The following is a 24,593-nucleotide window of genomic DNA, read 5'->3' as shown; positions in this document are numbered from 1 at the left end:
CACCTGGTCCACCAGTCTACCAGGAACACTGTGTCTGTAAACATGTGTGTGATAAACAAAACACTCAGATCCCTATTTAATTTCAGTATGGAACAGGAGCCATCCAAAATGGCCTGAAATCCAGCATCAAGTTGCAAACCAAAAAAAAAAAAGGGAAAAATCAGGTCAGTTTCCTGACAAAGGAACAACGCAGCCATCAGGGAACATAAGTTTAAATTAAAGGGTGGTTCGTACTACAAAGACGGTATGCTTCTTTGAATAAACACCTTCATGGAGTCATGTTGAAGTTGAGTGTGTTAGCTACTTTTGTTCTCTTATGAGAGGAGGTTCGATTGGTAAGTAGGAGCGATACTAATTGTTCCAGTTCTGTCTTTTCTGAAGATATATAGTTCTTCGTGGAGCCCAGAGCCTGAATTTGAGGGTAACCTTACAGAAGCAAATTATTGAATAACTAAGAAACCTGTCCCATGGTCAACAATTTGTATACTGACACCTCAACCAACAACCATAAACTCCAACAGTGTCAAGTTTAAAAGAAGATGATGGGTAAATGGATCATTTTGATGGCATTGCAAACCTTACCAAAATTTTGGTATAGGCAACATTTGGCTATTGGCAAATTTTTTGCAAGTGAATTTAACTTGAATAAGGTTTCCTTGCCAAAATTTTGTCAATGCTGGTTATTTGGCAACAACCCAAGCATACCCTTAATTCTATTGACATTGCTAACACTTTTGTTAAGATAAATTTTACGTTACTTAATAAATATTCAGAAGTACCAAAATTTTAATATATTTTTTAACCCAAGGTACATATAATTAAAGATAATAAATTTTTACATTAGAAAATAGAGTATATCAAGGTAACTTCTTAATAATGATTAAAAAAACCTTTTTGTTATGGTTGCATTGGAAAGTGATCCAATCCTACCTGATTATCTGTCATTATGAAATTTTACTAGTTCCTACCTCAAAACTCTACATATAATTGTGCAGTAGGGTCTACGGTAAATTAATGATTGCATTAGTTTCTGATCATATTGGTACATGCTTTTTTTGATAAGATACTGTATATTTTCATAGTGTAAAAAACTTACTTAATTCATGTGTTAGGTAGTTCGAGGTGTCAAATTTTATATAAAAACACGGCACCTCCTGTTTTTTTTAAAAGATGATAAAATTGCTCCATTGTAAATAAGAATAGCACTAAACTTGTGAGCTGGAAAATTTTGTTCCTTGATAAAGTTTCTCAAGGAACCAATAAATTAAAATTTTGGTTCATCAAGACACCCGATAATTAGAGTATCAAATTTTTATAGTAGAAATTGTGTTAACTTAAGGCACCATTTTAAAAATAGTAAAAAAAAACTAAGTTATATAGAAAATTTTATTATTCTTAAGAAAGCACATCTAAATACTAAAATTTTCAACTGTCAAGATATATATCAAGATATATAGTGTATAAACGTATCAGAATTTACACTAGAAAAATATGTTACTCCTAGTAATACTTAAAATTGCTAAAGTTATACACATGGGCTTTGTTAACATCTTGAAAAATATCTTGAGATACCCAAATTTTAGCGAAATTTTTGTTCCTTCAATTACTTAGTACCTCATGATACTAAATTTTTACACTGAAAAATGTAGTACCTCAAGATGTTTTTTTAATGATGGTAAAAAAAAACTCTATAGACATAGGACACCAGATAAATTGTGCTTAGTCTATATAGTTTGGAATTTTTATTTCATCGTCTTAAAAAAAAAAAAGATCCGCCCATAAGTCGGGATGCGAGAAACATCACATGGCATAGCCAAATGCCCAAACCATCCTATCCAACAGTCCAACACATTTGCATGGCACATGTGCATGATGAAATATCAACAGTGAAGCAGTGCGACGGTTTGGATGCTCTGAACTTGAACAGAGAGAGCGGCCAGCTTTGGATGATCGCTTGATCAGGCGCCGGTCCGGTCAAGGGCCTCAGCTCGTTTGGTGGTTGTGTATCTACCACACTCATTATTAAGCTTTGGGACGAAACCGAAACCTTCTTTGTTTTCTCCTGAAACAATGATGATGATTACCTGAAAGCTAAGATTGGCTTAACGTGCCTGCAGCCTCCCCGGCTAAGCATGGCGTCTTGTGCCGTCTGTTGCTTCATGCCACTGTGCACGCAAGGCCGTCACGCCAAGGGATACCAGCTGGGAATGTCTCTGACAGAACCCTAGGAGACGTATCTGAAACATGGAGAATTATAGATTTGGAGACGTATCTGAACATGGAGAATTATGGATTTGGGGCCTGCAGATAGATGCAGAGACCGACAAGATACACATGTACATATAGGGATGGATCAGTGTTGCTGTTGCCACTTGCCAAGGCGTCAGGGGTTAACAAACAATCCTTTTGGAAATTCCGCCCGTGCATTCTGTGTGTGTGAGAGAATCTTGCTGCTCCATTATTGGAGCAATGGAGCTGAGCTTGGTGTTTGGCATCTTCCTTCTATCTGTTTTGGCATCGGTTAATTTCGTCGTCGCCTATGCTGGGCTACACTCCCTAGTCTTTAACAATTCATTGACACAAGTGGTATTCTCTCTCAAGTCGTAAAGCTGAACAGTTGCTACCATGTTAGCCCACACTAACGCAGAGAGCTTAAGAGTAATCAAATCGAAGCTTGTTACCGATTTAGCATTAGGTGTCTAACTTGGTCGGCCATTACACGGGAGTATTCTAGATCAAATTGAGGTTATCAGCACTAAGTAAGCTCATCGACATCAGAACGATGCATCATCCATGGTGCCTGGCCTTGTAAAGGGGACACACGTAGGGACATAGAGTAGCCGTTCGTTGCACAGGTACAGGAGGAGGCCTTTTTGCCGGTCTTGGGTGCGTGATGAACCGATGATTAGCTAGCTAATCACAATTAGTAGCTCTAAGCTCCTTGACCTTTGCCGCCAAGGAACAAAAACTTTCAGCCGTAAGAGGCACTAACGATACTACCACTTTTGCAGTTTTGCTCATATGAAGTTACTAAACACTTACCGCTGTGTGCAGTCACATCAAAGAAGTGAGGTGATGTCACGTTAGATTGCTTTTATGCAAAGCGGCTCAAAAAGTGGTCAAGGCTGACACTGCTCACCGGTTAATGAGGCTTCACTCCATATCAGGTGTGGTTTAGTTGCCAACAAATTTTGGTAAAAGAGTCATATTAAACGGTTGATCGGATATCGGCAGTGGTTTTTGGATGCGAATGAAAAAACAAATTTTGATCGCCTAGAAACCGCAAGACAAATCATTTGAGCCTAATTAATCCGTTATTAACATATGTTGGTTACTGTAGCACTTATGGCTAATCATGTATAATTAGGCTCAAAAGATTCGTCCTACGATTTTCTCCATAACTGTACAATTAGTTTCTATTTTTATCTATGTTTACTACTCCATTTAAGTGTTCAAATATTTAATGGGATGTTTTTGGGAAAGTTAATGAGAAACCTCACGTCATCAGATCGGACTACCGCGATGGAAGAAACTGTTGTGCAATCACCGACAACCGCGGTGAATGTGTCAAGTTGCCAACACTGTTCGGCGGCGAAGCGGAAACGAGCGAGCAACGGATCAGCGTACGTACGGGGACCAGCCAATTTCGTCGCGGTAGCCGAGCCGTGGTGGAAGTGGAACGCGACGAATCCGCCCGCGGGGGACGCACTGATGGGCTGCGCGAATCGGCAACAAATGTGGGCGAAACGGCCGCGACCGCGCGCGGGCCGGGCCTAGCTGCTCGGTGGAGTCGCGAAACCTGGCGGGGTTTTCACGGGGGAAATTTTGGCCCGCGCAACGCGTGGGTTTACGAGGCCAGCCCATCGTCGGAAACTTTACTACCTCTGTCTCCAAATTTTTTTTAATTTTTTTGGTTTTTTCCATGACTTGTCTTATTAAGAATTTATAAAAAACTAAAAAAATTAGTTATGTACAAATTAATATTTATGTTTTAGCATCTAATAAAAATAAAATATTAATCATAAAAAAATCAAATAAAACGAAAAATTAAACATTATATTAAAATTTTTAAAAATTAAATTTATTTTGGGACGAGCCTGTGGGTTTGAAAATCGGGAATCAGGACGGACGTGTAATTCCGTGTCAGGTTCTACTATGGCCCTTCCGAAGCATGGAGTCGAAAGGTGCAACGTATGTATCAGTGTATCATGTCGTTGGCGCTGTCTTTGCTTGTCATGGACTTGTCAAACCTGGCGGTAGAGATCACAGTTCTGGATTTCTGATAGATATTTATAGTCCATCTGAGTCACACTGTTTGTTGATGGTGATTCCTGGCAAAGGTTGGTCCAGCAACAGTGGAATTCTTGATTATTGGAGGAAAAACGGAGGATTGCAAACCCTTTAAGAAATGTTGCCGTTCATCCATTCGGAATGGACGAAAAATACGTGAAACTTTTCTACAGTGTTGATTTCATAGGAAAAATCATCCAATCCGATCTAATTATTTTTGATTAATTAGATTTATGTTATTATAATTATTTTAGCTTTAAAATATATCATTACATGTTTGAACGAGTAAACACGTCCGGTTGCTTGCCGCTCGCCGATGAGAGCTCAACTTGGCTTGGTGCTTGTCTTGTTAGCCTGTAGTTTGGCTAAGAGCCAAGCTCGCTTGTATTTGCCGAGAGAGGTGTGTGGATATGGCACAGCTTGCACTGTGAAGGGAACGGATAAGATCATGGTTGCTTCGTACTTCTACTTTTTAGATAAAGTACATCAGCAGTTTTTAAACTTGTACGTATGTGTTATTTATGTCCTGAACTCTCAAAATGTATTTTTGGATCCCTGAACTTGTTTAGGGTGTTATATAGGTTCAAACGGGCTCTGATCCATTCCATCTGCTGACGTGGCATGCCACGATGGCGCCTACGTGTTGGTGAGGCCATGTGTGCCCATATGTCAGTATATATCTCCTTATGCTTTTCTCGATTCCTCCACTTCTTTGTTGTTCTATCTCATTTCCTTCTCATATGTGTGCGCGCCCGAGTGAGAGACAGCTGGCCCGTGACAACGCGGGTGGTGGCCGGGCGATGTCAGCGCCAGTAGACGTCACCGTGGCATGCCACGTCAGCGGATGGAGCGGGTCAGAACCCGTTTGGACCTATATGACACCCCAGACAAGTTCGGGGACCCAAAAATGCATTTTGAGAGTTCAGGGACCTAGATGACAAATGCACACAAATTTAGAGATCACTGGTGCACTTCACTCTACTTTTTATGTTGTTATTTGTATAGTGGCATGCATATGGTTGCTCTAGGAGTGGGAGGGCAACAACGAGATGGTGTCGAATTTGGTTGCGCCAATGGGCTCCCAGAAGCTTGGAGTTTCCTGAGTACCACAGCTGCAATCGGGAGCTCAAAGTCATTTCCCCCTCAAAACAACATGGTGAGGGTTAGAGCAATCCGAATACTCTTAGTTATGATTTCTATACGCTCAATGTTATTAAAAAATAGTAGTTGATATTATTCTTATAATATAAATACTACTAATTTATATTTAAATTTAATATTACTTATTTTTTATTATGTCTTAGATATTGTGTAGAAATCATATCTCATGACATATTATCTTTTATCATATATAACTTATTTAATTCTATAGACATATCCTGATTATTAGGACTTAAATTTCTCGAAATCGGAAGATGACAATTGTCACGACTTCACTGCCACCAGTTATCGGGACCCAAAGTAGAACACCGGTGGTTGGAGGTTCGAAGCAACAACATGCTTCTTTGAATTGAGAGCAAGTTAGATAGTGTAGCCAACTACTAGCTTTAATTTATTTATAGTTAATTTAATAGCTAATTTATATAATAGTTACCTACGAAACATTAGTACATGGTCACATATGTTATAAAACACTGTGCTTGAATTCGAGTTTGCACGTTTTTCTTTTTCTGTTTTATGCGATTCGTTTGCTTGGCTAAATCCCGTATGACCTTTTTTTTCCTGCAGGTTTTTTCTTCACCAATTCAAGCACAGGCAAACGATGTTGCATTTGATCGTTCAAATTTATACGGGATGATTTGGTGTTGTTTAGTTCTCAAAACATTTTTCCTGAAAACATCATATCGAATTTTGGACATCTAAATAGAGCATTAAACATAGATGAAAAAAAAATTTAATTGTACAGTTACGTTACAAAAGAAATCTCGAGACAAATCTTTTAAACCTAATTAGTTCATGCTTAGCCATAAGTGCTACAGTAACCCACGTGTGCATGATGTATTAATTAGGCTCAAAATATTTGTCTCACGGATTATAATCGAGCCGTGAAATTTATTTTTTTATTCATGTCCAAAAAACATCTGGTCAAACGTTTGACGTGACATCCAAAAATTTTTATTTTCCCAACTAAACAATTCGAAGAACAAGCTGCCCAGAGTTGATGAGAACCCATCATGGATTCATGGTATGGTGCAATTGACATCAGCACCACCTCTCTTGTCAATGCTGATGTGGCACCATCTACCAGGTGGACGGCTGACATGGCGAAATATCTTAGGTGTCAACGATTTGGACAAGAGCCGCCCTTATCTAGTTAAGTTGTACAAATTTGTTCAATTTTCATGTTGTTGCACTTAGCTATATCTATGAACGGAATCTTGTTTCATCAACTTAATTTACTCATATCTAAAATTAAAATTTCCACTATTGAGCTGTGTGGACAATCTCAAGGGAACACAAACACTGATCTAACGGCACAACAATGAACATGATTGGACATGATTAAGAAAATATATCATTGAACTTTCTTCATCAAAGAATTCAACCCGAACACCATGCGCTGATCCATTTGCCCGTTCTCGGTACTACCACGTGAAGCAAGCTAAACTACCTCATTCCAACCAAAAATAAAGTAAAGTAAACCTCAAGAGGCTAGTTCCGGCACAGCAACAAAAAAAAACCCACAACTGGGAAATCCCCAACAAAACAATAAGAGAAAACTATCGCGAAAACTCTGACTAACCATCGATTGCTCACATCGAGCATCCTAATCATCGTCATCATCATCTACAAGAACACAATTCGCCTACCATCACGTATTATTTATTACTAACAGTTGTTTAACTTCTTATATAGACCACGAAAAAACAATTAGAAGTAATCAAAGACGAGTTAAGAACAGGTCAAAGAGAGACGGAGACCACCACACTTGCGAGAGAGAAAAAGACGACCGGCCATCACGAGCAGAGGGATGTGGACGTGACCATGTGGAGGAGGAGAAGCGTTCGTATCGTACCCACTGCCTGCCCCACTTTCCACCATCGGAGGTCAGGCCGTGTGTCCTCCACGATAGCAACCCGTGTTCACGCACAAATCGCGCCGTATCTTTTACTCCTCTCGCATAATTTTTCCTCGCAAAAAAGGCTATCTTTTTCTGCGAGAAGAACAGAAAAGTTTCGTGATGCTAAAATCTAAATGGAGCTGTACTATCTTAGGAGATCTTTTTTGTTTTGTTTTGTTTTTCGATGGTTGGTTGCTGGCTGACCTGGATGAATGACTTGAAGTGAGGAGAAATGTTCCAATTTGAAAAGAACACGGAATGCTAGGGTTGGAATTTGGATTGGATTGTTTATATGGCATCTGCTACTGCCAGCAGAGTGATTGCTAATCAAGCTACTCTAATTCCATTCGTTGAATGATTGGGCAATCATCACGATTGCCTGATGACAAATAATTTCGCGTGAAATTGGCGCAGAAAGTGCGAGACAAGTACACACCCAATCCATTTGTTGTTCAATTCTTTTCTCCTCAACCACCTCACATCACCATTATTGTTACACTATTCCTTTTCCTCCCGTTTAGAATTAAAAAAAAATAAAAAGGGGAAAGCAATTGCGCGAAGAGAACAGCATAGTAGCATCCAGACCTTCGATTCCCAATTTTTTTTTCATTCGTTTTTTGGCTAAAATAGTAAAATTCTTTGGCTCTCAGAACCTAACGATCTTGGCCGCGCGCACCACCGGGTTGTCCCTGGCGATGGCGTCCCTCGCCGCGGCCTTGTAGTCGTAGCCGCAGCCGTGCCGGTCGGAGTACCGGTGCTCGCCGCAGAACAGGTAGCCGCACCGGCACCGGAACCCGGTCAGCCCGACCCGCTTCCGGCACCTGGAGCACCGGTTCACCGCGGACGTCTTGGCGGGCGCCTTGACCTCCAACGCCGGCGCGGGGGAGGCCAGCTCCTCCACCGGGGCAGCAGCAGGAGCCGCCTGAGCCTCTACCAGCGACGTCGCCGGCCTCGCCGCCTTGTCGAGCACCGGAGACAGCCCAGGCAAAGAAGCCGGGGACGACGTCGACGCCGAGGCCGCCAAGAAGCAGTTCTGGCAGAGGTTCTGCGTGGCCGGGTTGCCCGGGAAGCCGCAGCTGTTGGCGCAGAGCGTGATCTCCGGCGCCCGGAGCTCCGTGGGCTCCTCCTTCTTGTCGCGCTGCGCCATCGTCAACGACACGAGCTGCAACCACCCCAAAAAAAGATCCCCTCTGGTGGTCGCCGCTGAGAAACCCGCTCGCGGTTGCTGTGAGCCTGTGAGGACGGATTCGGAGGAGAGGAGAGGAGAGGAGAGGATTTGATCGGCGAGGAAGGAATGGTGGCGAGGGGAGGGGGTCTTTATGGAGGAGGAGGAGAGAGGGCGTTCCTTCGAGGACGCGCAAGCGAAGGGGGGGACAGCGACCTGCCGCGAGGGCGCGTGTTATTTCCGGTATTGGCCTCGTTGTTGTGGCGGGAATGGGCGACGCGGCCCTCGGTTTCACGGGTGGGATTCCGCCCCAGGAAAGCGGTAAACGGCGCACGGCCGTTGGGTCACTTCGGTTTGGTTTGGTTTGGCTGTGTCTCGCCCGTACGTACAATCCGTTCCTAAATATAATTATTTACTGCATATAAATTTTGTGTTAAGATATAACTATTTTTATATTATTTATCATATTACTTATCACATCAAATATTTTTAATTTTCAATGAGTTTTTTCCTTCTGTAACACTTCACCCCTATTTATTCCTATGAATCTTTCTTTAGCATGGACTAAGAAAAATATTAAAAGATTTTATTTTACTCACTCCAACCGGTACTGTTTGAATCTTGAATTGATTAGTTTCTATTTCTAAACATATGATCAGCTCTGAAATTAATGTAATGGTTAAAGTTATGGAAGTTAGTGAAATGTGTATATTATGGTATAAAATTTGATTTCTAAAATATACTTACATTTTGTAACAAATGGAGTATTGCTACCTCTGTTTTAAAATAAGATCATATTTACATATTCTAGCTTATCTCAATATAAGTTTATTTAAAAATCATTGTATTGGAGTTTATAAAAACAATAAATGAATTGATTAATTGATAGATAAATCATGAAATAATCATATTGAGATTTAGTAAAGAGAATAATATTCTAGTTTTTTATATTAGTATAAATATATGTGTGGTAAATAAAAAAACAGTTATTTTAAAACCAAAACATTATATTTTAAGAGCAGAGTACCACATAGAACACGTCAGGTGCGGAGACTAGGAGATGAACGTGACATTGCCCACTCGTCGTGGCTCGATTCAGGCCACTGGGCTGGAAAACTGGAAGCTGGATCCAGAGAAGTGCCGTGGCTCAGTGGCTGCGACCCGTAGAACCGGTACTGGACTACAGCGTGAAGCAGGGGGTACAACGGTATTTTTCCGCGTATTGTCCTGTTCGTTCTCGAGGGCACGGACGGGGCGTGCAGCTTGTTGCCCCGGTCGACGCCCGCACGAGACTGTCCCGATGAGATGGCCGAAAGGGAAGCGGAAAGATATATATTTATAGATAATATATATATATTAATTTAAAAGATAAGTTGAAAAATAAAATATGATTTAAACTCTTAAAATTAACTATAAATTTAATATTGAAATTTAAAATTATATAAGTATAATTAGAAGTATAAAGATGTAGCAGGAGAAAAAGGCAAACCAGCCGAAGCTGAAACCAATACCATCGGCACGAACTGCCGTCTCGGGTCGGGTCGGCCGCTGTGCGACTTGGAAGCCGTCGTCGCCGTCGCCGTCGCCGTGCCCGTCGGCTCGTCGCGTGGCATCCCCCGGTTCACCGCACGATCTGCCTGACGCCGCGATGATAAGTTGATAAAAATATACAGTAGTAAAAGAAAAGAAAAAGAAAAGCAAAGATCCTCCCTTTGCAGCTGCGGTCTCGCCTCGCGCGTCGCTTTCCGACGCTGAGCTGTCTGGATTAGCATGGCCATTCCTTTCCTTCCGCCCAGGCCGGCCTCCCCTGTTTTCTCTCTAGAGAGTGCCCATGTCGCCGTCAGTATGCGTACATACACACCCAATCTCTCTCTCTCTCTCCCCGTCTCTTCCAAAAACCAAATTGCCATACGAGAATACTAAATATCACGGTCTCTATAAGATATACACATGTATCAGATGTATGCGTGTCGACATGGAGAGAATTCGTGGACCCGTTTGGTCCATCTACGTTACTACGTATACGCGATGCAAGACCCCGTGCATACGCAGCCACCCCTGCCGTCTTCATGTGTATCGCTGCTTAGCTTAGCTGTGGCCCAATTTTACAAGCGCACCACGGTGCCCAACCACGAGCGGACAGGCGACGCGCACGCACAATAATCCCCCGGATAAGCGGATTCTCTCGCGCGCGTCACGCCCCCCGAGAGGACGGAAAAGACGCCGGAACAGCACGACGGAGCGAACCCAACTTTCCCCACCTGACAACGCGGCTGCCGGCCAGCAGCACGGATAATCTATGACCGACTCTATTTAAATAAATAAATTTTATTTTATTATTAAATTAAATTAAATTAAGTTAACTTAACTTATTTATTTGAGCAAGAGCCGGTCATGAGTTATATGTATGAGTTATATGTGGATGGACTAATACCCATCTTTACCTGCAGCAACCGATCGATCACCTGCCACCATCACGTACGCGCGCGAGCGAGGAAAATATGCGGAAATATCTATAGGTCTCGCTCTTGTGCAGTTGTGCGTGCGTGCGTGCTAGGCAGGAACGGGATGGATGATCCGGTCGCGTTTGGGATAGAGCTAACTTGCAGAGGTTGGAGGATGCATGGTCGTGATCATGGATTCATGATCAGATTGATCATTCAGGCGGGCTTAATTGCGCACGCTGCCGACAATGGGTAGACCTGCAGCCGGCCGGCAACCAACTGAAACAATGATTTGTGCTGCCGGTATACACATTTTTTTTTGCTGTGCTAACAATCATGCAGATACGAACGAACCGGGCTGTTTGTTGACGAACACCTGTTCTATATCATCATAACACGATGTTAAATTGTGCTTAGTTTTGAGCTTTATGTTATTGTTCGCTGGAAAGTAACTTCAGATGCTTGATGCTTAATACTCCCTTTATGAATTATGAATAATATTGCATTACGAGTCCCCTGTAAAATTGAAGTGTTATAAAGGTATCGAATATTCGAATGGCTGGCCCGGTGCTCAAAAGGATGAGATCGAGTGCCGCCCAAGTGACTGACAGGTCAATGAGCTATTCTAGATAACTAGCTGCAGGTAATGGTGTACATTTTGAAAGCCGCCTTGGCTGCGTATCAATCCTTTTATCGGAAGCACGAGGACCAGGAACGGCACATCCGCCCAAGATATCATGTTGGCAGTTACTGCGGCAAACACGTCGCCGTCTTTGCAACAGAGTCAGATGGAGAAGCACCGGTCTGTCCGATGCACAGATTGGGGACTGGATATTTGGATTGGCTTTGGATGGCCGCCTTGTATCCCCTAGAACCAATCACCCTTGCCAAGTGCTACTTTCACTCGTAAAAGTTTTTCAAGGTGCGGTTGCTTGCTGTCACGCTGCGTGTGCACGGATTTTACTGCGTGTGCACAGATTTTTACTGTCGCTGTTGTGCTCCGACAGGTGACAGCTAGTGGTTCGCGGTTTACTGCGTTATAGTAGTTTTGAGACTTTTGAGCCAGACGTGGCGATCGTGGACGCGTCCGGCCGGCAGTACGGCAGGTGGTGCGATCTCCCCCGTTGAACGGCCACCAGAACGGCGGCGGCTTCACACGTGTGTGACGCTCGCCACCGCGTGTCTCCCGGCCACTCAGCGGGAGCGCCAGCCGAGCACGGGACGCTGCCGGGGTCGCACACGCGTCGAGCCGTGGGTCCACCCTCGTTTACCCGCCGGGGGCGAGGCCGACGTCCTTTTCCGGACGACGCCGGTCTGACGCGTTGACCTTCCAGGTGAGCCGCCGCCGACGGCTCGCCGCTCGCTCGCCCCAGCTTAACCCAAGGCCAGTGGGCCTGACCAGGCCGATGCACGCGTGCGTTTTGAAGATTCGGCCGCGAGGGGAGCTGGGGCCCAGACATGTGTTCAAGGAGGAGTGCAAAAGCCGAAATTGGTGGGCTGAAGCCCATCGTCCCGTGTGATCTTTACCGCCGAAATGTTGCCAACGGCCCATATCGGGAAATTAACGTGTTTCGTTCTCATCTCAGTAATCTCCATGAGTTCCGTAGCGTTGAGATCAGAACTGAAACTTGATACCAACAGGGGCCACTGGAACAACATCGACGCCCCGTATGGATTTCAGCAAGACTTGTTCGGTACAACATCTGCCGGGTTGCTGTTACATTTCCGGCCGCATATTCGTCGTGTCCACGTCTGGGCGTTGTGTGGCTCCGGCCACTCTCCTCAGGCGATCGTGTCCACGTGGCGGTCAGGCGATCGTGTCGCACTTCACCGATGCACACGTCCGCGCACGGGCTGGAGCCGCTCCAAATCCAGAAAATTCAGAGATGGAGTGAGGGATAGAGCGGCGCTCCAAATTTTTTCACAGCGTTTGCAAGAAACCAAGTACATTTTTCATTGGAAAAATACTGCAGCAACCAGACGAACGCCGGTGCAGACCAGAAGCTGACAATATTCTTCATCTACATCGGTCGGACCGAGCGGTCGCCATCGGCAAGCGCGAGGCGCTCGCAGATCCTCTCGACGACCTCCCTCCCCCGGGACGCGTTCTGCGTGAACCTCTCCGCGCAACGCCGCTCCACCGTCTCCGCCGCCCAGGCCGCCACGGACGCGAGCGGCGCGCACCGGATGCTCGTCTCCTGCCGGAACAGCGTCCACTCGTCGGGCCGGTCCGGGTGCGGGCGGTAGCTGCAGGTCTCCTCCACGTGCACCAGCCCCCGGAGGTTGGCGTTGCGGGAGACCACCCGCATGGCGCGCGCGGGCCCGTCCACGACGGTGTGCTCGACGCACAACACCACGTCGGTGGCTGAGGAGGCGAGGCCGCGGAGGAGGAGCGGGAGCGGCGGCGCCCGCCCCGCGATGGCGCGGACGGCGTGGATGCGCCCCTCCCGCGCGTCCACGCGGCGGGAGAGCGTGTGCACCTCGAGGATGTGCGACAGCGGCGCCGCCCGGGCGTCCGCGTCCGTGAACTTGCGCCACGCCGCGGCGGTCACCCGGTGCCACGGGTGGCGGTACACGTGCTCCTGCGTGTACGACACCACCATGCTCGCCGGCGATTGCCTGTGCTTGGCGAGCACGCGCGTCGCGGCGAGTTCGGGCAAACTAGCGATCTAGGAAGCGACGGCAAGAAAAGCAATCGAGTGTGTCCCGGCCTCCGTTCTAGTGAGGAAGAGAGGAATATTCGAGTTCCGCGGGGAATTAAACCTGGTTCGTTTTATTATTTTTCCTTAAAAATGGCAATTATTTGGGCTTAATTTGCTTGGGCTACGAAGTTACCAGCCCAGCACCAAAGCACGACTACAAATGGGCTCAAAGATCGCTTGTTGTCTAGTTGACCCATGAGATCATACAATGGGCCGGGCTTTCGGCCGCAAGCCCAGTGAGTCACCACCTCTCGCAGTGACCTCTCGATCCAACGGTGGAGATCAAAACCCTAACCTGCGCCATCGCCTGCAATATAGAGGCCACTCCTCCCCGCGCCGCCGCCCTTCTCTCGAGCAACCACCCAAACCCTCTCCTCTACCCCGCCGCCGAGGAGGAAGGAGCAGGAGGAGGAAGCCGGCGAAGATGAAGACCATCCTCGCGTCCGAGACGATGGACATCCCGGAGGGGGTGACGGTTCAGGTCGCCGCGAAGGTGGTGACGGTGGAGGGGCCCCGCGGGAAGCTGACCCGCAACTTCAAGCACCTCAACCTCGACTTCCAGCTGCTGGAGGGCGGCCGGAAGCTGCAGGTGGATGCCTGGTTCGGCACCCGCCGCACCATGGCCGCGATCCGCACCGCCATCTCCCACGTCCAGAACCTCATCACCGGCGTGACCAAGGGCTACCGCTACAAGATGCGCTTCGTCTACGCTCACTTTCCCATCAACGCCTCCATCACCAACTCCAACACCGCCATCGAGATCAGGAACTTCTTGGGCGAGAAGAAGGTAAACCTTCGTGTTGCTGCCGCTCGTCGCAGTTCGTGGATCATGCTAGATCTCGGCAGATCTCAAGAGTCTGACGCGTCTTCGTTTGTCTGTTTGGTGTTGCAGGTGAGGAAGGTTGACATGCTCGAGGGAGTGACCATTTTGCGATCCGAGAAGGTAAAGGATGAGCTCGTCCTCGACGGCAACGACATCGAGCTCGTCTCTCGCTCAGCAGCCCTCATCAACCAGGTGAATGATTTGAATCTTTTCTCCTCTGAGAACACACTACACTGCCCATTATACTAGATTGATTAACCTTTAAACACGATCAATCTTGAATTCCTGATATTATTCGTTAGGTTGTCACTGCTGTAGGAATTATTCCTCTTTGTTCCAATTATGTAATGCAGGGTAACCACTGTTCTTTGTTAGCACTGTTAGCGGTTACTGGTTACTGACTGTAGTACGTTGAGGTTGCTGATGTAGCATAGCATTGGATTGTTCTATTCTCTAAATTCTGTCATGATTATTGTGAATATCATAATTTGTGATCATGAACTTAGGATCTTCAGGTGTAGACATGTAGGTATCCGTCTCACCGTCTTTATGTGAACTAGTTATGTTTAGTATTAAGTATAATAATTACATATACTACCTCCGTTTCATATTGTAAGACTTTCTAGTCTTGTCTAAATTCATCAATTGATGAATGTATATAATTTATATATATGCCTAGATTCATTAGCATCCATATGAATCTAGGCAAGGCTAGAAAATCTTACATTGTGAAACGGAGGGAGGACATATTTGTAACAGACAAATACATTGCTTGAATAACCCTGCCTCCTTTCTAGTAATTGTGCCTTAAAATTGCACTTTTAATAGTTTGACCTTGTTTAAGAAAACTCTGGCAACGTTCAGAGTGCAGTCTGTTATATATTCAGGAATTTATTCAAGTTTAGTGATTGTACAATGCCATACTTATACAGCAACGGTTTTGCCGAAGCGATATATCTTCCATTTTAGTTTGTAATCCGTCGTCATTTGTTTGCTCTTCTTGATTTCTAACCTTTGTTTCTAAACAGAAATGCCATGTGAAGAACAAGGATATCAGGAAGTTCTTGGACGGTATCTATGTGAGCGACAAGGGCACCATCACAGAGGATGCATAAACAATGTTCACCACCTAGTATCAAGAAAGTTCTGTTTCTGCCCCCCGTTTTCTATTATCCTCTTGGTTGCAATTTTCTGAGAGACTGAATTTTGTACTTGTGGTTAATTTAGGACGTAATGGAGCATGGTGTCTTATCTTACATATTGTTTCTGTTTGCGATTATGAAGTATTATTATCTTCAACTAAAGACCGTTGACTTGAAGAACTTGTGGTTAGCTGAAGGACTTAATATTACTTCACTGTTAGCTGATATTGTTTTCATTGTAAGATCGCCTCAATGCCTTGCTCATTCTACTATCTTGTGTGTAGGCTATATTTGCTCTCTCTTTTCTTTCTGTGTTTCCATAGGAAGAGAATACTGTTAGTGGAAGCAGAGGTTTGAGGATTAGCAGTTGGTCAGTATAAAATCGATGTGTTTTTCGCCTGACTTTGCATCGTAATGTCGCTTGATCAGCACGATAAGATCGGTCATACATGCATCAAATGAAATGTAGGCTTTAGAAGAAAGTATTGCTCGTTTTTATTTGATGTGGATGTCAAAGGACCAGGAACGGCACATCCGCCCAAGATATCATGTTGGCAGCTACTGCGGCAAGCACGTCGCCCTCTTTGCAATAGTAGCAAGCAACATAGTCAGATGGAGAACCATCGGTCTGTTCGATGCGCAGATTGGTGAGTGGATATTTGGATTGGCTTTTGATGGCCGCCTTGTATCCCCTAGAATCAATCACCTTTGCCAAGTGCTGCTTATACTCGTAAACGTTTTTCAGGTGCGGGTTCGCCGTTTACTGCACTATGGTTCTGGACGCGCCCGGCCGGCAGTACGGCAGGTGGTGCGATCTCCCCCGTTGAACGGCCACCCGAACGGCGGCGGCTTCACATGTTTGTGACGCTCGCCACCGCGTGTCTCCCGGCCACTCAGCGGGACCGCCAGCCGAGCACGGGACGCGGCGGGGTCGCACACTGGCACATCCTCTGTTCCGGCAGGAGACGAGCACCCTGTGCACGGTGCGCGCCGCTCGCGTCCGTGGCGGCCTGGGTGGTAGAGATGGTGGAGCGGCGATGCGCGGAGAGGTTCACGCTGAACACAACGGGACACTCTATTAGAATGTAGGTATGAACTAAATATTTTACTCTTGAGTATGTAATCGGATAAATACCTTCACCCGATGGATACGTGGGTACGGAAACGTTCTTATGATCTCCATACCCGTTTACCCATGGGTAATAAATACCCGCAAGTTTAAATACACGTCATGGTCCAATATCAAATTAGCCTAGCCCAATTAACCAAACCCTAGGTATTTAAACCATCTATATCTTTTCCAACATACTATATGAATAAGCGATGTTTTAACTATCTAGTGTACTATACTATATGAAAATTATACAATTTAGATTGTTTTAAACTGTTATGGGTATATGGGTGACCCGACGGGTAAGGTTTACCCAAGCGGGTATGGGTCTGGGAAAATTTTTCTACCCGTGATAGATATGGATATTTTTATGATATAAAAATTTGCTAGTGGGTATAAATCTGTGATACCAATACACGTTAGGTATTTACTCAATGCCATCCCTAATCCCAGGTCGTCGAGAGGATCTGCGAGCAGATGGCGACGTCCGACCGATGTTGTCATGCTATTCGACTTCCGCGGGGAATTAAACCTGGCTTGTTTTATTATTTTTCTAAGTAATTGCAAATATTTGGGCTGAATTTGCTTGGACTATGAAGCTACCAGCCCAGCACCAAAGCAGGACTGACTACCAATGGGCTCAAATATGGTATGAATTTTAGCTGGCCCATGAAATCGTAATATGGCCCGGGCTTTTGGGCTCAAAAATCGCAGTGACCTCTCGATCCAACGGCGGAGATCGAAACCCTAACTTGCGCCATCGCCTGAGATATTAAAAGGCCATTCCTCCCCGCGCCGCCGCCGCCCTTATCTCGAGTAACCACCCAAACCCTCTCCTCTACCCCGCCGCCGCCGAGGAAGGAGCAGGAGGAAGCCGGCGAAGATGAAGACTATCCTCGCGTCCGAGACGATGGACATCCCGGAGGGGGTGACGGTTCAGGTCGCCGCGAAGGTGGTGACGGTGGAGGGCCCCCGCGGGAAGCTGACCCGCAACTTCAAGCACCTCAACCTCGACTTCCAGCTGCTGGAGGGCGGCCGGAAGCTGCAGGTGGACGCCTGGTTCGGCACCCGCCGCACCATGGCCGCGATCCGCACCGCCATCTCCCACGTCCAGAACCTCATCACCGGCGTCACCAAGGGCTACCGCTACAAGATGCGCTTCGTCTACGCTCACTTTCCCATCAACGCTTCCATCACCAACTCCAACACCGCCATCGAGATCAGGAACTTCTTGGGCGAGAAGAAGGTAAACCTTCGTGTTGCTGCCGCTCGTCGCAGTTCGTGGATCATGCTAGATCTCCGCAAATCTCAAGAGTCTGACGCGTCTTCGTTTGTCTGTTTGGTGTTGCAGGTGAGGAAGGTTGACATGCTCGAGGGAGTGACCATCTTGCGGTCCGAGAAGGTAAAGGATGAGCTCGTCCTCGACGGCAACGACATCGAGCTCGTCTCTCGCTCGGCAGCCCTCATCAACCAGGTGAATCATTTGAATGTTTCCACCCTCTGTGAAAACACTGCCTGTTTTACTGGATTGATTAACCTTTAAACACGATCAGTCCTGGACTGTAGTACGGTGATATTGCTGATGTAGCATGGCATTGGATCGTTCTATTCTCTAAATTTGGTCGTAATTATTGTGAATATCATAATTTGTGATCATCAACTTAGGATCCTCAGGTATGGGTATCCATTTCACCGTCTTTATGTGAACTAGTTATGTTTAGTATTAAGTAGCATGCTTCCATAAACATATTTGTAACGGACAAATCCATAGCTTGAACAACCATGCCTCCTTTCTACCTTTCTAGTACTTGTGCCTTAAAATTGCAATATTAGTAGCTTAACCTTGTTTAGGAAAACGCTGGCAATGTTCAGAGTTCAGTTTGTTATATGTTCAGGAATTTATTCAAGTTCAGTGATTGTACAATGCCATAGTTATACAACAATTGTTTTGCCAATGTGATTTATCCTCCATTTTAGTTTGTTATGAGTCACCATTTGTTTGCTCTTTTTGATTTCTAACTTTTGTTTCTAAACAGAAATGCCATGTGAAGAACAAGGATATCAGGAAGTTCTTGGATGGTATCTATGTTAGCGACAAGGGCACCATCACAGAGGATGCATAAACACCGTTCTCCACCTAGTATCAAGAAGTTCTGTTTCTGTCCCCCGTGTTCGATTATCCTCTGGGTTGCAATGCAATTTTCTGAGAGACTGAATTTTGTACTGGTGGTTTATTTAGGATGTAATGGAGCATGGTATCTTATCTTACACATTGTTTTTGTCTGCGATTATGAAGTATTATTATCTTCTCCTAAAGACAGTTTACTCGAAGAACTCGTGGTTAGCTGAAGGACTTAATGTTTTTTTTATGGAAAGACTCAAAAGCCGAAGGACTTAATGGTACTTCACTGTTAGCTGATATTGTTTTCATTGTAAGATAGCCTCAATGCCTTGCTCATTCTACTATCGCGTGCGTAGGTTGTATCTGCTCTCTTTCTTTCTGTCTTTGCATAGGAAGAGTACTGTTAGTGGAAGCAGAGGTTTTGGGTTGATCAGAGGTTGGGGGCAAAGAGGATTAGCAGTTGGTCAGTATAAAATCGATGTGTCCTCATGGCCGAACTCTTAACATATGGCTGCTCACAACCAAACCTGTGTGAGTTTTCATCGTATTGCCCACTTGATCAGCACTGTTAACAACCAAGATCGGTAATACCCTCATCATACAAAATGTAGGCTAGAAAGGGTGTGGCTTGGCTTTTTATTTCTACAATGTGGAAGTCTTTCACATGTAGGGTAGAACTAGAAGAGGGTGAAGCCGTCGTCGTAGGAGACGTGGCGGCTGAGGCGGCAGGGCGGCGCGCCCTCGTCGCGCTCCTGGCAGCAGCTCCACCTCCCCTTCCAGTTCGCTCTCCCGGTGTTGGGCCGGCTCCCCCTGTCGTTCCACCTGTACACGATCACCCCGCTCTTGTCGCTCCACTCGCCGTCGATCCCCTGGTGCGGCGGCGACAGCGAGAACAACCCCTTCTCCCCTGCAAAAAGTTGAACACACGCAGCCTCAAAGATGGGCCGAAGTGCCGCGACGCCTTCCACAAGACAACGAGCCGGTGAAGAGGAAGATATTATCGGCGAGGTCTACCTGTGACGTGGCCGTGGAAGGCGCAGGCGGTGGGGGAGTTGTCCTCGTCGGCGTACAGGCTGCCGCACCGCAGGCACCGCCTCCTCCTCTCCTCCTCCCTTCTCTCGTCGCCCTGCGCCGCCGCCGCCGCGCCGTCGCCTGGAGACGCGCTGATCTGCGACAGCACAGGCGGCCGCGCCGGCGCCGGCGCCGCCGCCTTGCGGTGGCGAGACGGTCCTCCGCGCCATGGCAGCGACGACGTCCTCGGTGGCACTGGCACCGTGCGGACCGGTGCGAGAGCTGGGCCCGCCATGGCGAGAGGCGACGGGATTTCTTGGATTTGTGGCGTGCGCTAATGGAGCTCGCACTTGTCGCACACAAACAGATTTCAGGACGTGGCCTCGGCTAATGGGCCAAAAGGCCCAAAACTGCAGATATGTCAGATAGTGTTGGAGACGTACGCCTAATCCGATCTTCTTAGCTATTACGTGCTAATAAATCTAACGGAAATGCTACCGGAGGGTATACCGTCCGGAGCGAGAGCGACGGATTTGTTAGATACGTTAGCACTAGCAGCTTTGTTAGGACACGGGTACAACAACGATAACACAGGGTAGGAGGCGATGTAGACAGCAACAGCAATGGCGGCGGCTTGCGGCTGCTGCAGCAGCGACGACAGCAGCGACGGAGACAGCAGCGGCAACGGCGACGGCTTGCGGCTGCAGAAGCAGCGATGATGGCTTGCGGGTGCTGCAGCAGCGACGACGGCAGCGGCGGAGACAGCAGCGGCAACGGCAGCGGCTTGCGGCTGCCGCTGCGACGACGGCAGCGGCGACATCGGCATCGATGGCTTGCAGTGGCTGCGACAGCGATGACGACGACGCCGACGCCGGCAGCGGCGACGACGATGGTGATGATAGCGGCGATGCAGTCTATCCTGCTTCTGGCAAGCCAAGGATTGTTTACCTCATTCTTTTTCTTTTTCTTGGATGAATTAGCAACTTTTGGGTGGATAAGGGATTAGATTGACATCTTGCTCCGGGTTTTGCATGAACAAGAATTATTTGCTAGCTTTATAGTCAATATAAAGAAGATGCATTAGATAAATTAGTACCTCAATGTATCAGGTAGGTAACTGAAGGGTATCAAACTAGATAACATAGTACCTTGGTACATGATACCTCTCAGGTATCAAACTTGGTAACATAGCCAAGTAACATGTTACTTCCCATGTAACATGGGGGCTATCTGAGAGTACCAGTCTTGGTAACATGGTTAGATAACATGGTACCTCGTGCAACTGCCTGCAGCGGACGCTCTCCTCATTGGCACCGTTGAGCGAGGTTGAGCACGCGGAGACACGCGAGACCGAGCAACAATCGGCGGCAAGAGGCGCGTGGATGGCAGTCATTCACGGCGAGGAGTGCTATGGCGGCAGGAATGGACGTCGCGGCAGCGAGGAGCGCGGCGGCAAGAAATCAGCACCTCGCTGGTGAGGAGCGCGATCGACACTGAGCAGAGAAGCGTGTTGCATGCAATAGTGTTGAGCGTCTCGATTCTCTATCAGAATTGTGGTAAAAAATAATGTGGCTACAAGTCAAGCCAATCCCGTACCAAGCACTAGGGACGAGATACCGGTGTCTAGTTCCGGAAATGCTATCGAATGATAGCCCGTCCGGAGGGAGAGCGACGAGATGCGGTTAGTAGTAACGGCTTAGGGGTGCGATTACGGTTAGTACTAACAGCTCACTCGGATGGCCAAATTGGGTGGAACAAAGCAGACAGGTGCAAGCACGAAACAAATCGGCGATGAAGCATGCAACGGAGCAGGCGACAGCGACGACGATTGTCACACCCGGAGTTTTGTCCCAAGCTTAAATTCGTAAAGGAAATTCGTAAATAATAATGGGCTTAATCAACTCAGGAAAAATCCCTCTAAAAGAAATTAATTTAATTAAATCGTGGTTCGCAAATCGATTAACTGGATTTAAACTCAAATTGAAGAAGTATAAAATTTGGCCAAACAAATTAATTTAAAATTCGGCAAAAGTGAGGCTTTTCTTTTTCCCTTCTTTTTCCCTCCCTTCTCAAATTGGGCCGAAGTCCAATTTTTCTCCCTCTTTTCTTCTTCCTTTTCCTTCTCCCTTTTCTTTTTCCTTCCCTCCTCCTCCAGGGCCGGCCCAGCCGACCGGCCTCCCTCTCCCGCGCGTGCCTCCTCCCTCCCTCCTGGGCCGCCACCTCGGCCCAGCTTCCTCGCCGGCTCGCCCAGCCCGCGCCGCGCGAAGTCTGCCGCCCCCTCCCTCGCGCCACTGACAGCCGGGGCCCGCTTGTCAGTGACCGATCCGGGCGTCGGCCGAGTCCGCCTCCGCCCTGCCTTCGCCGCGCCGCCGCAACCGCCGCCGCTGAGTCCGCCTCGTCGCCGACTCGGTCTCCAACTACCTCGCCACCCTAACGGCGCCACCCTCCCCTATAAAACCCCCTCGCTCTCGCGCCGCCGCCGCCTTTCCTCCGCTCGACCGAACCACCGTCGCGCTCCGCAGCTCGCCGCCGCCGTTCGATCTCGTCGCCTTGCGCCGGACGTCGCCGCCTCTCCACATCGCCACCGTCGCCTCGAACTCGCCGACCTTCCACCGGTTTCCGTCGCCGCCGGTGAGCCCTCCCCTCCTCTCTCCCTCTCTTTTTCCGTCGCCGCCGGGTCTCCTCGCACCCGCGCCGTCGCCGGGTGTCGTGTGCTGCCGGCGCTCGTCGCCGCAACTCCGCCCGACGTCGCCGTCGCCGCGCGGTCGCCAAGTCGCCAAGTCGCCGCTGCCGGCGCCCGCCGTCGTCTCTCCCTCCCGTGCACCGTCGCCGGCATCCTCGTCGCGCCTCCGTGGTCCGCCGTGTTCGTCACCTCCGGCCGTGCGCCGTCGTCGGTCGTCGCCCGCCGGTCATCGTCGCGCCGTCGCCGCAGCGCCGTGCGCTGTCGCCGTGCGCTGCTGCTGTTGCCGCCCGCCGGTCGTCGTCGTCGGCCGAGCGCCCCCTCACCTGCTCCTCTGTTCTCCCTCTCTGACCGATGGGCCCCACCCGTCAGCCACCCCTCCTCCTCCTTGTCCCCCCTTCTCTGCCGTGCGGGCCCGGCTTGTCAGCTGCCGTCGGTCCTCCTCCCTCTCTCCTCCCGTGGGGCCCAGCTGTCAACCGCCCATCTCCCCTTTCTCTCACCGACAGGTGGTCCCCACCCGTCAGCGCCTCCTCTCTCCTCGCTGACGTCAGCAGCCTATTAATTGCGCAATAATTGATTTAGGACTTTTCTGTTTAGTTAAAAAACCCAGAAAACTTCTAAAATTCATAAGTAATTCATCTAGTCTCCGTTTAGTTCCACTCAAATTTCATTAGATTCATAAAATTGTCAAGAATCCATTAAAAATACTTTCTTTTACTATTTCAGTAGAGTTTGTGCCTGTTTTATTTATTTTTGTGCTTTGTCGCTTAGATTCGGACCCCACCGAAGAGTCGATTTACTTCAAGATCGTCGCTGAAGTACCCCAGGGGCCAGAGCAAGGCAAGTGGCACTCATCTTGATCATATTGAACCTATTATTGCAAATTCCCCGCTTTATTCATTCAAATATACATTGTTTTAATTAAAGTATTTACTGTATTTATGTTTCGGGTAAACCTTATTATTATGCCGTTATTTATCCAACTTTATTCATGCTAGACCAGGGGTAACTTGATTAGAGTTAGGCCTAGGTTAATGCTTAGCCGTGCTTAGAACAAGTAGCTCATGGAATAACATTTACTCATGCTTAGTTCTGAATAGCTGTAATAATGATTCATATTGATAATGGTGGGCTGTGGGTGCATGGTTTTGAGAGTCGTACCCATGGTAATTAAGGACCGGTTCACGGAAAACCCTTGAAGTAATTAAGTGCTAACCACATGCCGAATGGGTAAGGTGGGATCTGGAGCATGGCTTCGAACTATCTGACGTACCAAGGCAAGGATAGGCGTGATGGAGTATGGACGGGCAATCGTGGTGTAACAAAAGCCTTTGCTGCTTCCGGATTTACCAAGGCACAAGAGGGGACTGCCCGACTTGGTGTAAAGGAGGGGTGAAACCTGAAGTGCGGTGCGATTAAATACGGAGGGTTATGGGACGGGTCCTATCACGGTCTCCTTTTCAGTATGGCATGGTGGTATGTCGGCGCACGTTCGAGTGTAGTGGAGTCGTGTCTTGTGGGTACAGTAGTACACCTCTGATCAGAGTATAACCTATTTGAATAGCCGTGCCCATGGTTACAGGCGAACTCCCAGCTTCACTGTGATTAGTGAACCTTTAAATGACTTGGGTAAACTGGTTTTCACTTGGAACTACTGCAACGTGGCATAACGTTGAGTAGTGGTTGGGCCTGTTGCAACGTGGTGTAACGTTGGACAGTGTTGTGGTATTTTACAACTGTTATTTACTTTCCTTTAACGTATTTAATTACCTTTATTCGGTTTATTCACTGTTATTTATTTAAGTGCTGCTTTATTGCAACCAACCCTAAGCCTGTCCTTGATGATCCTTATGCATCATTTATTCCTCTCTTTTCCATGCTACTTGTTTAGTACGGTGGTTTGTACTCAGCCTTACCCCATTTCCCCCTTCAGAGTTAGAAGTGGAATCCGATGGAGGTGACTCTCAGGAATGAGCTGGTCTGCCGTCGAAGCTTTGCCTGTGGACTAGAGCCGTACCCGCCGGAGCTAGTCTACCTTTCTT

The 24,593-nt window shown here is 47.4% G+C and overlaps 5 protein-coding genes across 5 annotated transcripts; 2 read left to right on the top strand and 3 right to left on the bottom strand.

Moving 5' to 3' along the window:
* Positions 1-7,750: 7,750 nt before the first annotated feature.
* LOC102708921 (zinc finger A20 and AN1 domain-containing stress-associated protein 1-like) lies at positions 7,751-8,660 on the bottom strand. Its single transcript, XM_006660700.3, has one exon. It carries the CDS (start codon positions 8,496-8,498, stop codon positions 7,998-8,000), a length of 501 nt encoding a protein of 166 aa, XP_006660763.1. The 5' UTR covers positions 8,499-8,660; the 3' UTR covers positions 7,751-7,997.
* Positions 8,661-12,899: 4,239 nt separating this feature from the next.
* Positions 12,900-13,664, bottom strand: LOC102703998 (PRELI domain containing protein 3A-like). Its single transcript, XM_006661307.3, has one exon. The coding sequence runs from the start codon at positions 13,561-13,563 to the stop codon at positions 12,982-12,984; it is 582 nt and encodes a 193-aa protein (XP_006661370.1). The 5' UTR covers positions 13,564-13,664; the 3' UTR covers positions 12,900-12,981.
* A 337-nt stretch (positions 13,665-14,001) lies between these two features.
* Positions 14,002-16,029, top strand: LOC102708643 (60S ribosomal protein L9). The gene is made up of 3 exons (XM_006660699.3): positions 14,002-14,449; positions 14,555-14,677; positions 15,514-16,029. Exons 1-3 carry the CDS (start codon positions 14,087-14,089, stop codon positions 15,598-15,600), a joined length of 573 nt encoding a protein of 190 aa, XP_006660762.1. The 5' UTR covers positions 14,002-14,086; the 3' UTR covers positions 15,601-16,029.
* Positions 16,030-17,511: 1,482 nt separating this feature from the next.
* On the top strand, positions 17,512-19,098 carry LOC102708363 (60S ribosomal protein L9). The gene is made up of 3 exons (XM_006660698.3): positions 17,512-17,984; positions 18,090-18,212; positions 18,775-19,098. Exons 1-3 carry the CDS (start codon positions 17,622-17,624, stop codon positions 18,859-18,861), a joined length of 573 nt encoding a protein of 190 aa, XP_006660761.1. The 5' UTR covers positions 17,512-17,621; the 3' UTR covers positions 18,862-19,098.
* Positions 19,099-19,368: 270 nt separating this feature from the next.
* LOC102703716 lies at positions 19,369-20,242 on the bottom strand. Its single transcript, XM_006661306.3, has 2 exons — positions 19,875-20,242; positions 19,369-19,767 (listed from the first exon to the last, which is right to left on the bottom strand). The coding sequence occupies exons 1-2, from the start codon at positions 20,164-20,166 to the stop codon at positions 19,538-19,540; spliced, it is 522 nt and encodes a 173-aa protein (XP_006661369.2). The 5' UTR covers positions 20,167-20,242; the 3' UTR covers positions 19,369-19,537.
* Between the last annotated feature and the right edge of the window lie 4,351 nt (positions 20,243-24,593).

The sequence above is a fragment of the Oryza brachyantha genome, chromosome 9 (genome assembly GCF_000231095.2).
Source record: "Oryza brachyantha chromosome 9, ObraRS2, whole genome shotgun sequence".
In the NCBI taxonomy this organism is placed as follows: Eukaryota; Viridiplantae; Streptophyta; class Magnoliopsida; order Poales; family Poaceae; genus Oryza; species Oryza brachyantha.
The sequence above is the reverse complement of the archived record's forward strand: the minus strand, read 5'-3'. Positions and strand labels throughout refer to the sequence as shown.

Bases quoted from the DNA above. Each gene is read 5' to 3' on its own strand.
- LOC102708921 (XM_006660700.3), bottom strand. From the start codon at position 8,498: ATGGCGCAGCGCGACAAGAAGGAGGAGCCCACGGAGCTCCGGGCGCCG.
- LOC102703998 (XM_006661307.3), bottom strand. From the start codon at position 13,563: ATGGTGGTGTCGTACACGCAGGAGCACGTGTACCGCCACCCGTGGCAC.
- LOC102708643 (XM_006660699.3), top strand. From the start codon at position 14,087: ATGAAGACCATCCTCGCGTCCGAGACGATGGACATCCCGGAGGGGGTG. The intron at 14,450-14,554 runs GTAAACCTTCGT...TTGGTGTTGCAG, and splicing joins ACTTCTTGGGCGAGAAGAAG to GTGAGGAAGGTTGACATGCT. The intron at 14,678-15,513 runs GTGAATGATTTG...GTTTCTAAACAG, and splicing joins CAGCAGCCCTCATCAACCAG to AAATGCCATGTGAAGAACAA.
- LOC102708363 (XM_006660698.3), top strand. From the start codon at position 17,622: ATGAAGACTATCCTCGCGTCCGAGACGATGGACATCCCGGAGGGGGTG. The intron at 17,985-18,089 runs GTAAACCTTCGT...TTGGTGTTGCAG, and splicing joins ACTTCTTGGGCGAGAAGAAG to GTGAGGAAGGTTGACATGCT. The intron at 18,213-18,774 runs GTGAATCATTTG...GTTTCTAAACAG, and splicing joins CGGCAGCCCTCATCAACCAG to AAATGCCATGTGAAGAACAA.
- LOC102703716 (XM_006661306.3), bottom strand. From the start codon at position 20,166: ATGGCGGGCCCAGCTCTCGCACCGGTCCGCACGGTGCCAGTGCCACCG. The intron at 19,768-19,874 runs GTAGACCTCGCC...AACTTTTTGCAG, and splicing joins CTTCCACGGCCACGTCACAG to GGGAGAAGGGGTTGTTCTCG.